The sequence below is a fragment of the Trematomus bernacchii genome, unplaced genomic scaffold (assembly GCF_902827165.1).
Source record: "Trematomus bernacchii unplaced genomic scaffold, fTreBer1.1, whole genome shotgun sequence".
Classification (NCBI taxonomy): domain Eukaryota; kingdom Metazoa; phylum Chordata; class Actinopteri; order Perciformes; family Nototheniidae; genus Trematomus; species Trematomus bernacchii.
The window spans coordinates 7,767,238-7,784,284 of NW_022987851.1; the positions used below are offsets into that span (position 1 = coordinate 7,767,238).

Here is a 17,047-nt window from a genome sequence, read left to right on the forward strand (position 1 = left end):
ATATTCATAAAAATAACTTTTATGAAATGTAACTCAATGCCTCCAAACTGACCTTACAGTGAGCCTTTGCACCTTGCAGGTATCACGTGAATCCAGCGCACTTCCCATCATTCATCACAGCAGGTATGTGTGCGACCTCCCTCCCAACCACAGGTTTCCTATGGGCAAGTTTCCCCGCGTGCTGCACTTCTTAATCAAAGATCAGGTGATCACAGAGGAACAGGTGAGCAAGGCATTCATATGTTAAACTACGAAAACACTAGTGTCCATGTCATAATTATTTTGTTCTGTAATGGTTCGATTGATTGATTGATGATGAGAAATAAATCTACCTTTTAAGACAATTTACACTTGATAATAATAGGATTTAAATTTTTTATATATCATTGTGTTAAATTATTTTGGTTTTGGACAGTTGTTAGAAAACTATGTATAGATATGTGAGACTCAGTGGTTTTACAATGGTTGATTATTAATAAAAAACATTGTAAAACCTGTTGCTAAGTACTACTGGAAACAGTACATTACCCTGTTGATGTAAATGTCCTTCTTCACAGTAGGTGTGGGTCCCTGAAATTGCCTCTAAAGAATTACTCAGCTGTGTGCACACTGAGGAATACTTAAACGACTTCTTTAATGGGAAAATCAATGAGCAGGAACAGAGGAGGACAGGTTTCCCCTGGAGTGAAGGCATAGTGAGGCGCTGTCGATATGAGACAGGTGAGAAGAACATCTGACAAGTCTGGGCGATGTAACATCTCAACGGCCCCTAGAGATCACACCACATGACACCCTCTCTGTGATTGACAGGTGGGACTGTTCTGGCTGCTGAGGTAGCTCTGCAGAGGGGTCTGGCCTGCAGCACAGCAGGAGGAACACATCATGCCTTCCCAAGCTACGGTTCAGGGTATTGTCTCCTCAACGACTTGGCAGTTGCCGCCAAATACCTGATGGGTGTCTCCTCGCACAAAAGGAAGATTCTGATCGTGGATCTAGACGTGCATCAGGTAGATTTACCGTACCTTTTTATTTTCTCATACAATTATATGCAAAACTTGTCTTTGTATTTGATCAAATCTTTTGAATCCAACAGGGTGACGGCACTGCTTTCATTTTTAAAGAGGAGCCGTGTGTGTTTACATTCTCAGTGCATTGTGGGAAAAACTTCCCCCTCCGTAAACAACAGAGTGACCTAGATATCAGCTTGGATGATGGGATGGAAGACAAGGAGTACCTCTCCACAGGCAAGTGACACATGACATAATAATACATATGATGTGTTCAGAACCAAGTAGTGTTGCTGTAAAGCAGGGGTGTCCAAAATACGGCCCGGGGGCCAAATCCGGGACATTTTGAATCGGCCCACAAATGAAACTTGAGCTTTTCTTGTATTGTACTTATTAAATATATCTGTAAATATATATTACACAGTAGTGTTCATGTTAATAAGCCCAATTTACAATAAATTCAGTCAATTACATTTGAAAATATGTTCTAACAAATCTAAGTCGATAAGAAAAAAACTTGAAATATACCCTTCCTATTTCCTCTTATGATAATCAATCTGGGACTCCTGTTGTAAGGGATGAGCTGCTAACAAATTAAATGAAACTCTCTGGAGAGCTGGGATGTAGGCTGTTTATTTTTTCTTAAAGCAGATTCAAGTATCAAGCATAATTTACCTACTTTTGATTGATTTTGCTAACTTATAACTTAACTTATAAGCGGCAGTATACCTCACCTCTAATATTTTAATGTATGTGGCCCTCGGTGATAAAGGTTTGGACACCCCTGCTGTAAAGTCACTAAATCTAAATAAAAAAATGTGTCTGAATGAAGTCACATGTCGGATGTTTTAAACAGTGGAGACCCACCTCCCCTTGCTGCTGGAGACCTTCCGCCCGGACCTGGTTCTGTATGACGCCGGTGTCGACCCTCACTGGGAGGATGAGCTCGGGCGGCTGCGTCTCACTGACCAAGGTGAGTGAGGATTTGACATCTGAGGATTTCCACCAATACTTAATTTCTGCATGTTTTTTGATTGACTGTGTGTATCTCCCAGGGCTGTATCAGAGAGATCTGTACGTGATGAAGACTGTGGTGAGCAGAGGTGTTCCCGTCGCTGCCGTTATCGGAGGAGGATACTCGAGAGACGACGACAAACTGGCCCTTAGACACTCCATCCTCCACAGAGCAGCAACTCAGGTACACAACACATAGATGCTTTACCAGAAATTAACCTTCTCAATACAGAATTGTTTACCTAACGTTGTACAATTTGTCATGACAGCTTAATTGAACATGATATTGTATTAATGTTCTTCATATTTCAGGTTTGGAGGGACTGTGGAATGTAAAACCTTCATGCCCCGAATCCAGAAGACCCTCACCAGTAGTGGATCTTTTAGAGCCAATGAAAATATCTATATTTTGAAAAAGGATATATGAAATGTAACTCTAACTAATCATCTAAATCTGCAGCTCGTGGCTACTAAATGCGTAAAATAAATGTACTGGAGTGATATATCTATATTTTGAAATTATAAATCTGGTATTCTCTATGTTAATGTTATCCAAGTAAACACATTTCATGTTTATCAAGGATTATAAAAAAAAATATTCTTTTGGAGACTATGAGTGTTTCTCAATCGCGAGTAAAGCTGCTGCAGAGCCACTATTTCAAGCATACTACGTCATCGAGTGCCGCCGAAGTACTGTTCCAATCTCCAGCATACTTGGAAATCTACCGAGCCCGGCGTACTCCGTTTGGAGAAATATCGAGGCTGCACATGAGTAGACTCCGCGGTCTTAAAATCCCCACAATGCTTTGCTCACAGACCAATTTCCCCAAATCTGTGGCGGAAGATGTAAGGCGGGGCCTCTCATATGACGCACACCTGCACACTTGCTAGCCTGTTCCACTCTTCGTTTTCCGAATGCCAGGAAGTATTCTTGCCTCGCTTCTGAAGCAAGATGCTCGGCAGACATGTGCTACCAAGCAAGCGTACTCGCGATTGAGAAACACCCTATGTTTTCCACTATCTGCTAATGATATTTGATTGGGGGAGTGGCTGGTGATGCTCATGCAAGTGATTACCTAGAAGTGATTATAGAAAGTGGTTTGACTTGCTGTTCACCTCATCAGGATACAGTCTCATTACTTCTATAGAAGCACTTCACGGTGTGTCACACTATGTGCTATTGAATTATATGTGGTTGTCAATGATTAAAGATGTACCAAATATGTATGCTTTACGAAAGTAAATGCAACACAACTAAACTCATGAACAAAAATATTTAATAAAGTAAAACTCAAAAGTATTTACATCAGGTAAGATAAGACATCAAGGTACCAGTGTCACTTCAGAACATACACAGTTGGTCCACACATACTGTACTGTTACGGACACGCACAGTCCTTGGCATAAATAGGTACATTGGTACGTTTTAAATTTCACCTATTTTTATGTAATTCACTGACATCAAGCTGTGAGATATTTGTGGTACAGTGCAATATTAATTCACAGTATATCAGGCAGTTGATTTTCTAAAAGATACCAGTGGTATAGTTCAGCTTGTTACTTCCACACAAGATGGTAAATAACTATTTAAAACATCAAGCACACACACACACACACACACACACTGGCAACGCGTTCTTTGAATCAAAACGCAACAGGCAAATGCACAAATGTTTTGGAAGATATTCTTCAGGCTCTTATGATAGTGTTATGAAAGATTACACGAGCCGTTTACACAGTTCTATCAAGAAGTATAATTGCTGCAAGTTTAGCTCATTGTTAGATTTAAGGAATGTATAATTATAAAATAAAAAAACAAAGAAATACTTTCCAGTGTAATCAATTTAAAACATTTAACGGCAGGTGGAAGAGTATGTATATTCTCACAAAATCTTAGTTGGTTAATATAAAATTCTAAAGAGAGAAACAGTGCATTTCTTAACATATCTCTTGCAGAAATAATACATCAAAATAAAAGAGTTAAAATCACTAGCAGTACTGGAGCTCACTGTGGTTTGATAATAAAAATATAATTATAATTTCTAAAAGAATGCCCAGGATATCTGGATACTGCTTGTTGGTTTCATATAATAAATAAAAAATGTGGAAAAGTTTACAATAATAGGCATTCAAAAGCAAAACACTTTACAGCTGCAAAACTATTAGTGAGGCCATGTCAACTTTTTCAATGCTAGATATGATTGGTTCTAGGACAACGGGAAACTAATAACCTAATAATCACAATTTCCAAACAGTTAAGTAAAGCTCTGCCGTAGTGGAGTAGTTTAGTGTTTGTTGTACCTTCAACAATGTCTACATTTCACATGAGTGTAATACACATGTGTGAGAGTGCTGAAACTTGAGGCAGTTATGCAACAATAAAATCAAGTTAAAATTATATTTTACATATCTGAACTTTCTCTGCCACCACACACCAGTTGGCATGATCAAAGTAGGTGTGTTTGACAAGAAGCTCATCAACATGATTCTCTATCAGCTCGGCCAGTTCTCCCTCCCTGAAGACGTGATAGTACCTCAGGCAGGAGCCCTCCACCTGCCTCTCGCTCCCCTGAGAACTCTTTGTGCTTTCATGCTGCTCTTTCCCCTGCAGCCCTCCTTCACTTTCATCTGAAGACTGCTTCAGGTGCTCCTTCTGGAAAGGAACCAGATCTGGCAGGGCCAGAGAGCCGCACTCCTGGGCCAAAGACACTGAGACACTCTGGTTTTCTGGGCCGTTGTTGTTGCCTCCAGGAGCATTTTGTCCCTTGTGCAGGTTTGTGACCGAGTCAAAGACGTCCTCCTCCGATCCGATCACAGACGTTGGGGAAAAGAAGCTTGAGACCTGTTTGATGAGGCCTCGTCCTCTCCCCCAATGGCTGCTCTTGTTCCGCTCGTTCTCACCTGTGGGCGAGGATAAAGTGCTCAGGTCTCTGGAGGACGACCGTGAGATGGATAAGCTCCCAAAGTCGAACACAGAATCCAGAGACCTAGAGAAGAACCACAGTCTCTGTGTGCTCTGCTGTGGTGTGGTGCAGGTCAGCTCTTCTTCGTCTGCTACGGAAGATGTGCTTCTAACCTTCCTGTGCTTGTCGGCGTTGTCTATGGCTTCGCTCACACTCTGAGCTGTGGCCCTCTTTCTGGGTTTGGCGGGCTCCGTGGGCGATTGAGGGTTGGGGTTCCAAGGAACAAAGATGTCTTGTTTCTCGAATTTACGACGTTTCTGCTCCATGGCCCACACATAGATCATTATGCGTCCGCCCACTCGCAGGGTGCGAGCCATCTCCTTTATTGCTCGAATACGACGCTCTTTGGTGGACAAGTGATGGATAACTGTGACAAAACATGAATTCATCAGAATGAAGTAGGATAATGAGGATGCATTTAATTAATGATGATGTTTAGTCACATTCAGCTCTTGCAGGCAACAAAAAACATTCTGTACACTGTATTTAGCACACAACTAATAAATAGTGTGGGTGTCTTATTACACGCTTTTGTTGGAGGACACACATGAATTATTTCAGACTGTTTTCTAAGCAACAAAAGCTTGTGGTAAACGGATGTTTAGCATTATTTCTGACTTCATTTAATTTTAGGCAAATAATGGCTTCAGCAGTAAGGGTTAATGCAAAATATGAAGGGGTGGTTTGTTATTGAGTGGGAGGAATCACAAAAGCTCCATGTCATGTGTTTATGCTTTACCTGCAATAGAGAGCAAAGCGTCGAAGCAGCCGTCTCTGTAAGGCAGATGCAGCCCGTCGCACATCTGGACCTCGTGACCTTGGCTCCAGGCAAAGTCCACCAGGGGGCGACAGACATCGCATCCCATCTTGAACACCTCCTTGTTGATGTGGAGATACTTGCCATTGCCACAGCCTACCAAGGACAAGACAGTGAGCTACAACACTAGCGGCTGATCAGAAGATTATCAGTGGTAGAATAACATAAAAATGCTCCTTCCCTCTCCTTAGGAAAGCCAGTTTTATAGTTACTTATTTTGTTTAAAGGTCCCCTATTATACTCTTTTCATCAATATATTATAGTTCTCAGTTATATACAAAACATGTCTCTGAAGTGTTTGCCTCGAAATACCAAACAGATCATGCTTTGTAGCATGCCATAAACCCCTCTGTTTCAGCCCCGTTTCAAAAGTGCTGATTCTGTGTCTGTTACTTTAGATGAAAATAAGGAGACACTCCCCACGCCCCTCAGAGATATTTGGTAAAACAAATACACAATGGTGCTCTAGGAGGAGATTCAGGTGGTAAGGTGGGCGGGTGTTATCTTGGTTGGTTATTGGCTAATGGTTACACAAGCCAAAAAAAAGATTATGACATCACAACGTGGCCAAAATCTGATCAGCTCATTTTCAGACAGGTTTTTATATAAATGGATCAGGACAAAAAGAGAGGGAATCTTTTTTCCTAAAAACATTCAGAATCTCTTTACACATAGGGGACACATATTTATATATATATAAAAGACATGAAAAAGTAGATTTTGCATAATAGTCAACCTTTAAAATAAGCAACGACAAGGTATTATTGATCAAGTATTGTGGGATTGCTAAGAAATACATCGCGGCTTGAGATGACACCCACCAATGTCAGCCACGATGCTGCCCGGCTGCAGATCCAGCAGGAACTGTTGCACCTTTGGCCAGGCTTTGTAGCGGCTGTCGTTGAAATATGGAGCAATCTTGTCATAGACGCTGTGCACATGGTCTCTCTCGAGCTGACTGGCAGCCTCCTCCATCATGTTCATCCAGGCAGCCTCATGCAGACGCCTCACAATATCATGTCTGCAGGGACAAACACATCTCTAAAATAAGCATTCTGTTTTATTAGGAAAAAAAAAAATAGCAACGTCAACTTCCCAAAGGGAACGGCACATACTGTAGGAGTCCCACTCTACTTTTCAAAAGGTTAATCAAGGTCAGCTAAAGCAGGGGTTCCCAACCTTTATTGTGCCAAGGACCGGTAGATACATCAAAAAAAAATCGCGGACCGGTTGTCAATTTTAACTGATTTTAATATTTACTCACCACCAGCAGGTAGCAACAGAGGCTAATTGTATGTAACAGCCTGAACAAATACTAGAACAATATGCATCCAAAACATATTAACAAAGTTTAAAAAAGAACCGGTGTTGTTTTTTGGTTTTAAAACCGACGTTATTCAGTTTTTAAACCAAAACAGATAAATCAACGTTTTGGTTTTGTTTGTATGATTTACGGATAATCCAGTGAATGCTGGGAAAACGAGGAGAAGGCGCATTATGAAGGGGAGGTGTGTGTGTGTGTGTGTGTGTGTGTGTGTGTGTGTGTGTGTGTGTGTGACTGGCATTTGTTTTCAGAAGATATTATGATAGTGTCGTTCGTTCCGGTGCACTCCCGACAGCATTTAGCACTACATCGAGATTAAGATTAAACTAATTTATTTTGGGAACAGCCGCATATATGCCGGTGTCGGACAGACACAAACACACCGAACACACAGAGCTGAGCTGAGCAGAGCACACACACACACACACACATCATGCGCCTTGGTGACTGACTGGACATCTCCTTCATAAAACTAATAAAAGGGGGAGTAATCGGGCAGTTCGATGTGTGTGTGGTTAACACGTAGCAGCCTGCAGTCACTCTTAAACTGTTCTGATTAAGTTAAACACAGCTCTTTACCGAGTACGTCCCGCTGCCTCTTGATGCTGCAGCCATTTCATGAAGTGAAGGAGGGTTTCCTTCTATAAAACAGCTGCGGGCAGCAGATACCGTGAGAGTCCCGGATATTAATTCATAGATCAAGGCAGACTGGTTTACTCTCCTGTTTTGCCAATCCGGTGCTTAAACAAATAGCTCTACACCCCTGGCCGACATGTCCTTAAAATGAAGTCCGAGTTTGAAATATATCTCAAATAATGTATGCACCACCATTTCCCCACATAAACATAACAGTCTGCAATCAAACGGTTGTCTCCTGTTCGCTCCTCTTCCTACTTGGCGCACCAGTAACATTCTCGTGCGCACAAGAAGCTGAGACCTTAGGCTGAGCCGCCGAATCCCTCGGAACATCATAAAAGCCATTTTCAACGGTTTTCTGGTGAAAGATTAACTAGCTACTGGATGAAATAATATGACTGGTGGCATAGGTGCGAAAATTAAACACTTTTTGAAAAAAATATTATGATAAAATATTTTTATATATTTATAATTCTGCAAATATTACGATAAACTCACAGCTATTTCGCGGCCCGGCAGCAACACCTCCGCGGCCCGGTACCGGTCCGCGGACCGGGGGTTGGGAACCCCTGAGCTAAAGGACACCTTAATCAGCAGACACACTCATCACACATCAGGCAGCAGAGTTGATTCAACAACAAACCCTCCGATTTGTACTTGAAGTACCCGCTGTGGTCACGATCAGTCACCCAACCCACATCAACCCTGCAGTCCTCCTTTAGGAAACACTGATGTTCAGAACTATGAATAAAAGTCATCATGTTTATTTGTTCATCAATCATGTGTAACTGTGAATAAAAACGAATCAGGAATCATAATTTAACAAACAAGATTGGCTCTTTTCTTGCTGTAACAAATGCAAATGTCCCCTCTGTGGGACGAATAAAGGTATTCTGATCTGATCTGAAGATGCCAGTGAGGATGCTGTTCCCATCCCACAGAGCACTCTGAAGGTCCATTTCCACAGCAGCTCTGTCAAATTGTTTTAACAATAACGCAGAAGCAAAAGGTCAACACATAAATCCAATTTTTTGTAAACAAGATGCAAATCCAACAACAGTAATGTCATTGTGAAAGTTTATTTTCTTATTCATGGTTCTCATTTGCCACGTTTTATACTGTGTTAAAAGGGGTTTTATACATTATATTATTCAGTGTCACAAGCATCCGCTCACATTCTAGGAATCCCTTTCATCTAAGCTGACCCTCATTGATTCTGAGTAGGACTATCAATCCTCCCAGGAAACCAAGATATCTGTGTGGATGGATTTGGTCTGATTAGATAATCTAAGGTTAATAAAGCACAGCATAACTAAATATCACTTTACTTATAAGTTGAGGTTGTAACGTTCATTGTAAAATGGAAAAATATGTTTCGTTCTCTTTGATACATAATTTTGGCTAATTCATAATCATTTTTTTTCAAATTGAGAATTACTGAGAATAAACATTCAGACTTTTATGACGTTCATATTGTAGGTGAATCATAGAATTTCAGAACTGATTGTAAATGTGGGCATGAAGTTATTGTGATGTTTGTGGCACGTCTGTTTTTCACAGCTCCCACTGCAGCCTTCTCAGTTTATTAGGATGCGGCCCACAGCTCCTGCAGTGCTGCTGCGGCTCCCCAAAGCACTTTGTGTACAAAGAGTTTTCCTATGTTATTGTCCAAAGGATAACAGTGTTTCATACAAAAGACATCTCAGATGCAAAGTTCCACTTGACCTGAATGGTTATGTTTCATAATGTATTATCAGGACGTGTCATTGCTTACTGCATCATAATTTCATGCAAAGCAAACCCACACCAAAACACAATTTACATAAAACATTGCCAACAAGAGATTTTAAAAACAGATTTGTACAAATGCACATGGTGGCAAAGTCGGATAATTAAATCAAACTGTAATAATCTTAATAAGATTGCCAGATCTGCCTTTGTTCAAAAACATCATCACATGCTTTGCAGCATGGCATCAGTTGGTTTGAATAGGCCTGCAAAGATATTTAGCAAAATTACTATTTATTAAAAACTGTTGACTTTTTTTCATTGACATTTGAAAGTGTGTGCTGCTGGATATTTTTGCTTTTATAAGATTATGTAGACTGGGCTACATATCTCCAACTAGTGTTATCCTGAAGTTAATTTGGTCTGCAAGTATTGAGGGAGATATCATTTAATTTGTGGTTATAGTTGGAATTTGATATAGTAGATCATTGGTCAACTCACATGTATGTAATGGATTGGAGTTGTCAGTGCCAATCAATACCAGGATACATTGTATATCACAGCCATCATACATCTGCCATGTGTTTTTAAGATAAATAAGAACTGAATATAAATACAAAATTGGCAAAGATACTAGTATATACTTGAGAAAATAATTTACGTTAATCTTGTATTGCACTGGATAATACAATCCACCTTATTAACCGTATTAAACTCTGCTCATGGTTGTTTCAGTTCCCTATTAGATAGCACCAAGTTAAGAGTCAACAGTACATCAATATCTACCTCTGCTTTAAGTCTGTCTGCCTGTAAAGAGACTCACAATAACAAATCTAAAACAGATGCAACCTAATGAGCCAGTGCACTTTGATGATGAGGTTAGCCAGAAAGAAAAGCAATCAGACATTTCTCCTCCACCTCTCTTAAAATACATTACATGGATATGCCCTTGCATGTAATACTGCCTAGTGCCTCTTTGTGTGCACCAGTGTACACAATGAATACTGCTAGGATCATTAACAGCAGGATATTAGTAGCAAAGGCAAGCCAGGGATACACAAAAAGGCAAATATGTCTCTTTATAAACTGATGGCGATGTGGGGCAGATATCCATTGCCAGGCTTGTCTGTGTACTCCTTTGTTGGTAAACAGTGTGTGTGCAGCATCCCCTCTTCCTTCACTCAGTCCTATTTCTGGACCTCCATCATCTGCTTCTCCCAGCCAAGTGGAAGGAAAACATCCCTTATGTAATGTTGTAATATGGCCTCCTAGGTGCTCAATTTCGCCTGAGTTTCCCGGCTGCTCACTAAACTGTCACAGTCTCTGGCTGACATTATGTAACTGGCAGCTGGGGAGCCTCACAGCACTGCCTCTGACTGACAACGGGAACTAAAATGTAATCAGAGTATACAGATTTGTCCAAGGTATAGGACATTCAAAATCAGCCATCACTTATATAACATTTGGCTTTTGGATTAAGCTAGCCCGGTGAATCTCAAAATCTCACAACTAGATCCAAAAACAGATATTTTTAATTACAAAATGTTCCTGAATCACTGAGACCTTAGGTCAGACCTCAGCAGTGCTTAAATGGGATTAGTGGTGTCATTCTGAATAGACAGTGATGCTGCCAGCTGCCACTAACTGCTGCATGAAGAACCACAGAGAACAGGTTTACACATCAACGGTTTGCCTGCCAGCCATTAAATCAGTTAATGACTGGACATTAACATGTGGTGAGAGGTAGTCTGGTCAAATTAGACTCCCCTCACTGCTGCATCCATCTATTATTATCACTCTCCAATGACGTGTTTCTTTAAAATATGCCTACAATACCGAGCTAATGTATTCATAGGCTTTAGATGTAGAGCCCAGGTAAGGGTCAGACAAAAGTAACTAAATTAATTCAGAATATTATTGTTTGTCCATTGGAAACATATTTCAAATATATAGAAAGTCATATATTTATTTATTCTATTCATTTTCATTTTAATAATGGGTAGGCTATTAGGACTTGCACTACACATGAGCTTCTACTTGCCCCATCAAAGTTCCTTACATCAATTCAATTGTACATTCAAATGTATCCAAGGTCAGAGTTAAGACAAACCAAAATATAATTAAATCGTGCAATTACTGCCAATGTTTGCACATCCTCTCCTGCATCCTTTGATTATACGCCAAACAAGCAAAGCCTCTTACCGTAGAGTTCAACGGGTAAACCGCCGTGCAGTGATCCGCCAGGAGCGCGTCTGGGCTCGGGTCGCTGGAGGTAAACTTCCCTCTCTGATCTAGACCATCGATCTGCCATCCGGGTCACAGGCACGCGCTCCTCTCGGCGGCACCGAATACATTATCAACAGCATCGCGAGGAAGGATAACGTGAGCGGAGAGAAGTGCCTGCCGTATGTGACCGCCAACTGCGGACTGTCCGCCGTACGTTGTCAAATCCATGGCAGGTTGAGCTCCACACCTGTCAAGTGAGGTGAGAATTACAGCAGGACTTCCGGTAAAACGTTTCAAAATAAAAGCCTCATTCGTAAAAGAGTAAAACATTTGCATTACACGTGTTGTGTGTGCTAACCAGTGGCGTCGCCTGGCCTGGGCATCCGGGGCTTTAGCCCCGAATGTTTTTTCTGTAGCCCCGGACAATTCTCCCTCAATAATATAATACATTAACCGTGCTTTACGTGAACCTCATCATGACACGAGAGGACGGCAGCAATGTAATTTCCCGTGTTCAGTGAATGCAACAGAGGCATGACACCAGACCAATCAGAGAGTTGCATAGAAATAAACGTGTGCTTGTGTCATTCAAGCTCGGCTCTGTGTGTGTGGCAATAGCGCATTTAGTGTGATAGAGAGAGAGGGAGAGAGGGAGAGAGGGAGAGAGGGAGAGAGGGAGAGAGAGAGGGAGAGAGGGAGGGACGGGTGCCAGCAGGGACCGTGTTGTTAGCATCTGGTTAGCTAGCTGCACTAACGGACATAAGGAGCTGTTTGTTCCACAACAAGCTGGAGGAGAGTCCTCTCCTCTCAGGTGAGCTAAAGGACTCTCTGAGTGTTTAGATACTTAACTTTAGTCTAAGTTATCTCAGTGGGTCTCAAACGGTTTGGTCACAAATTATTCAAAAGATTATTTCCGTGGCACACCTTCATATGATCATTATAGTTATACAAAAAATAAGAGAATAAATGAAAAACAGAACCGACTAACTCCCCTTTTGTGTATGTACAGCTCTCAACATGCCCAGACTTGTAGTGATTTTTTGAAAAAAAGTGTTACTTCACAGTTTTACGACACATTTTTATTTTTTTGACTTGTAAAATTATCTTTTAAATTGACAAACATCATATGTGTAATTCGTGGCACATTTCAAACACGAATTACACATGATGTTTGTCAATTTAAAAGATAATGAAACCGCTCAATGAACTACATCTCCCGTCTCGCACCACACACCAAGACGGCCGTCACGTTGGCACATTTCACTTCTTTCTTTCAGAATGAGGCGAAAAGTATTAAAAGAGGTGAACATCACTACAAGTCTGGGCATGTTGAGAGCTGTACATACACACAAGGGGAGTTAGTCGGTTCCGTAAGAGCCAGCATGCGGGACCGGGATTCTGGGATTTGTAGTCTTTCTAGTTGCGTATTTTTCATAGTCTTATATTTCAACAGTTTTACGACAAACTGTGACTTTTTTGACATGGAAATTATTATTTAAGATTGACAAACATCATATGTGTAATTCGTGGCACAATTCAAAACGGGATCGAAAGATAATCTTTCTCTCTCCATTGACTTCAATACAAACTTTTTCCGAAATAAGGTCCCATGAGTCCCACCGGAAGGGGAGAGACTTCGCCGCTCTATATAAACCTTTTTTTAATTGCATTCTGTTTCTAGCGCAACAGCTTTGGTCCAGGTTTACATCCTATCAGCTACTGCATTAGCAGACATAGCAACAGGAAATGGGGGCCTATTTAGAAAGTAAGCGTTTAAAAATGTCTATATTGTGAGGCAAAATATTATATTGTATAGCATAATGTTGCATGGCAATTATATATATATAACGAAACACATGGCCTGATTTGCATATTGGAACTTTATGTGTGCACTAGAACACATTTATATGTAAAATTAACACTTATCACAACATAATAGGCTCGCAGGCTGACAACTAGGATATCTGATCTCAGTGGGTCTTAATGAGGCTTGATACAGACCTCAGTCAGTATACTATTTATAAGCAAATGCCTACTATAATATGTATATTATATATTATATGGCTTAAAGTGTACATACATTCGGTCACATTATAAATGATGGTCGGGTTGCATTTTTCTCGAACTTTTTAACAATGTTAATGTAACAAGATGAGCTGTGGTAAACCAAGATGTCGTATTGATTTGTGGCGCACTCATTGCGCACAAGGCTCGAGTGATTTATGCTTTTGGGACTCGGGTTTGAGTCCAGCATGAACTTTTTTGTTATTTTCATGTTGATGGACACTGAATATTATGTTTGAATAGAGGATTCCTAATATTGTTTACCGAGACCAACATTCATGACCAAGCAGCATTTTAAAGTCTAAATATCCCTGCACAGCAATGACATTTCTGCTGCTATCTTTGCAAAACGAGTTAACAGTCACATCTTATCTGGATGAGTGCTGCAGAATACTGTTTTTATAATAGTGCAGTCTTTCATATTAAACATGATCGCTGGTAGATAGCCACAGAAGTCGTAACACAGTTTAACCTGGGCAGATCCCATTTTTCCCTGGGCGGATCGCAGTTTACCTGAGCGGATCACAGCTTACCACAGCTGAAGACTTCTCCACGCTGCTTTCAAACTGTGAGTAAACAACGTATCCCATGCTTCACTTGGAGGCTGTCTGAAGGTGTACACAGGTCTCAGATGGACTTGGTATCACATTAAGAACGATATTCAGTAATAAGTCTGGCAACAATAGCTGGTTTAAATGATTTATTCGAGCTCGCAATGTTTTGAACAGACATCAGTTTAAATCTTCCGGACAAAATTTGAAAAGTGCCGGTCAAAGGTCTTCTTTGTTATTTATTTAGCTTTAAAACAAATGAATAACGACTCTATATAATAATATAAGAATAAAAAACGGAGCCTCTCTTTTCCTCCCCCTCTTCTGACAGCCCAGCAGCTGATCTCTGAGCAGGAGAGGTGGGGAGAGGCGATGAGCGAGATTAAAGCCCCGGCCACACGAGGATGATAACGGTCGTATCTGCTACAGTTCACTATCAGATAGACGGTTCGGCCACACGAGGCCGACATGGAAACGCAGAAAACGATAACGATAACGGGTCCCAAGGTGGGTAGATCTGCAAACGAAACGCTCTGGGGGGGCAAACGGCTCCTGTTTACGCCTATACGATCATTTCCTGATAACGTTGAAGCAATAGCCCTGCCTCTCCCCACCTCTCCTGCTCAGAGATCAGCTGCTGGGCTGTCAGAAGAGGGGGAGGAAAAGAGAGGCTCCGTTTTTTTTTTTTATATTATTATATAGAGTCGTTATTCATTTGTTTTAAAGCTCAATAAATAACAAAGAAGACCTTTGACCGGCACTTTTCTAATTTTGTCCGGAAGATTTAAACTTTAACGGACATGTTGACCTGCGAAAAAAAATCGAACTGAAACTCTGCCGCAGGGTCCCCTCGTCCCTTGGAAGAGGCGGAGAGGTGGGTGTTTTTCATCTGCTGGTGGACTACCGGAGAGATTTACAGCAGGAGCAAACGCTTGTCTCGGGGAGGGAGAAAAAGAGCCAGAGCGTCCACAGCGGAGAATAAACAGAAGGGCAACCATGGCAACCATGCGCGGGAAGTTTTCTTCGCTGCTTTTGTGCAGGAGTACAGCGCCACTTACAGGCCTGGCATATGTACTACAGCGTCTCCACCGCTTTCGAGCGGTCTGTGTGAACGGACACGTTTCTGTTGCCTATTGCGTGTGGACGGAATACTTTTTTGATAACGATTGCGGTCCGTTTGCGTTATCGTCCTCGTGTGGCCGGGGCTTTAATTGTGGCTCATCACTGCCATTTAGGGAGCACACAGCACTCCTCATCTGCCTCCTTATCATCATTCAGAGCACACACACTCTTGTTCTGCTGCTGCAATTACACACATTGACATTGGAAGTACACTGCACAAACACACTGTGGGACAATGATAAGGGTGAAATATTGAAAAGGAAACATGTGTCCCCTCAAGGTGAGGTTTAGAGGCCCATAAACAACAGTGACTTTGTGCCATCACTCACTTAAATCTATTAAATCATGGATTCACACAGAAGTCAGGCTCCATATTTCATAATGTTCTTGTATCAAGGACTCTCACCAGCCTCTATCATGATGTGTGCTCTTTTGTACAGCAGTACATGTTCCTAAAAGCCATAACTCATCCCACAGTTTGAAGGACTTAAAAGCAAGAGTCTCTCTATCTGAGGAAATTAAAACATTGTGAATGTAAGACATGAGAGAGAACAAAGTTGATGGTCACAATTAGAGCTAGTGTTGACTAAAGCCATTGGTATAGTACATTTGGTTAATGTCTATTCATTGCATGCTCAGGTTTTTATATCCAATCTAAGCAAACCTTTTGCTTGAGTATTTGTTCAAATGTAGTCACTCAAACAATCCAAAATGGTGGGTGAATCCATTATATTTAATGTATTTTTGTGTAGAGATTAGGCCTACTATTGAATGTTCCTTATGTGTCAGCATGGGTTGTACAATGCATTCCTTTTCCTGTTTCTGATATCCTGTTGTTACAAAACAGCAGGATGTTGTGTAATTGATACAAAAATAACAGTTTGCAGTTGGCATTCCATTACTGGCAGTTTTGTCTCCATTAACGAAAGGCTTTCTAGGGTGTTCTTTACGCTTTAATGCCGATCTATGACAGCATGTTCAGAGAAGCTGGAGTTAGGAAGAACATCATATACTTTCTAATAATAGAAAGATGATTTCAGAGCAAGCTTGTCTTATTAGTACACTATTGGAGTGTGCAGATTCTTTTCATTATTGTCAACGTTGAAATATTTTCTGCATAAGGTCAAACTGTTGAAAAGAACTCGGTGTGACTCAGGTTATAAAACGGGATAATGTTATGATGTGAACATGAGCTGTTCCTATCACCCTGTCAGTGTTTAAAGCTCCTGCTCATGTACAGACCAGGTCTAGGATTTTTATCAGCTTCAGGATTAAAAAGGTCAAAGCTTTTCTTTTTTTTATATGGAAGACAGCTAACACATTTCTTCTTGGTGAGAATGTTATGTGTCCTTTTTTAATTTGCATATAAGTTATATTATTATTCATTAATACTTTAAAAAGGATGCACAAATCAAATCCTCTGAAATGTGGCACCTATTTTACACTTAGGAATGGAAAATATGTAAACAACATCATCTACCAAAGATATTACTGTGAAAATAATTGGGGATTTTCCTTGGGAATATATAATATGTTGTCTTTTTATTGTTACTGACTTACTGATCGATCTCATTTTCAGTATACTGCCCCTGACT

The 17,047-nt window shown here is 40.8% G+C and overlaps 2 protein-coding genes across 2 annotated transcripts in view; one reads left to right on the forward strand and one right to left on the reverse strand.

Annotated features, from left to right (window-relative positions):
• Positions 1–2,676, forward strand: part of hdac12 (histone deacetylase 12) — a 2,922-nt gene extending 246 nt beyond the window's left edge. The window contains exons 2-8 of the mRNA XM_034113209.1: positions 80–223; positions 561–720; positions 811–1,007; positions 1,094–1,244; positions 1,864–1,980; positions 2,063–2,205; positions 2,334–2,676. Coding sequence (XP_033969100.1) covers positions 80–223; positions 561–720; positions 811–1,007; positions 1,094–1,244; positions 1,864–1,980; positions 2,063–2,205; positions 2,334–2,357 — 936 coding nt within the window. The 3' untranslated portion in view covers positions 2,358–2,676. The remainder of the gene's footprint in view (positions 1–79; positions 224–560; positions 721–810; positions 1,008–1,093; positions 1,245–1,863; positions 1,981–2,062; positions 2,206–2,333) is intronic.
• Positions 2,677–3,276: 600 nt separating this feature from the next.
• trmt9b (tRNA methyltransferase 9B) lies at positions 3,277–11,952 on the reverse strand. Its single transcript, XM_034113201.1, has 4 exons — positions 11,692–11,952; positions 6,623–6,822; positions 5,724–5,897; positions 3,277–5,351 (listed from the first exon to the last, which is right to left on the reverse strand). Exons 2-4 carry the CDS (start codon positions 6,783–6,785, stop codon positions 4,417–4,419), a joined length of 1,272 nt encoding a protein of 423 aa, XP_033969092.1. The 5' UTR covers positions 6,786–6,822; positions 11,692–11,952; the 3' UTR covers positions 3,277–4,416.
• Between the last annotated feature and the right edge of the window lie 5,095 nt (positions 11,953–17,047).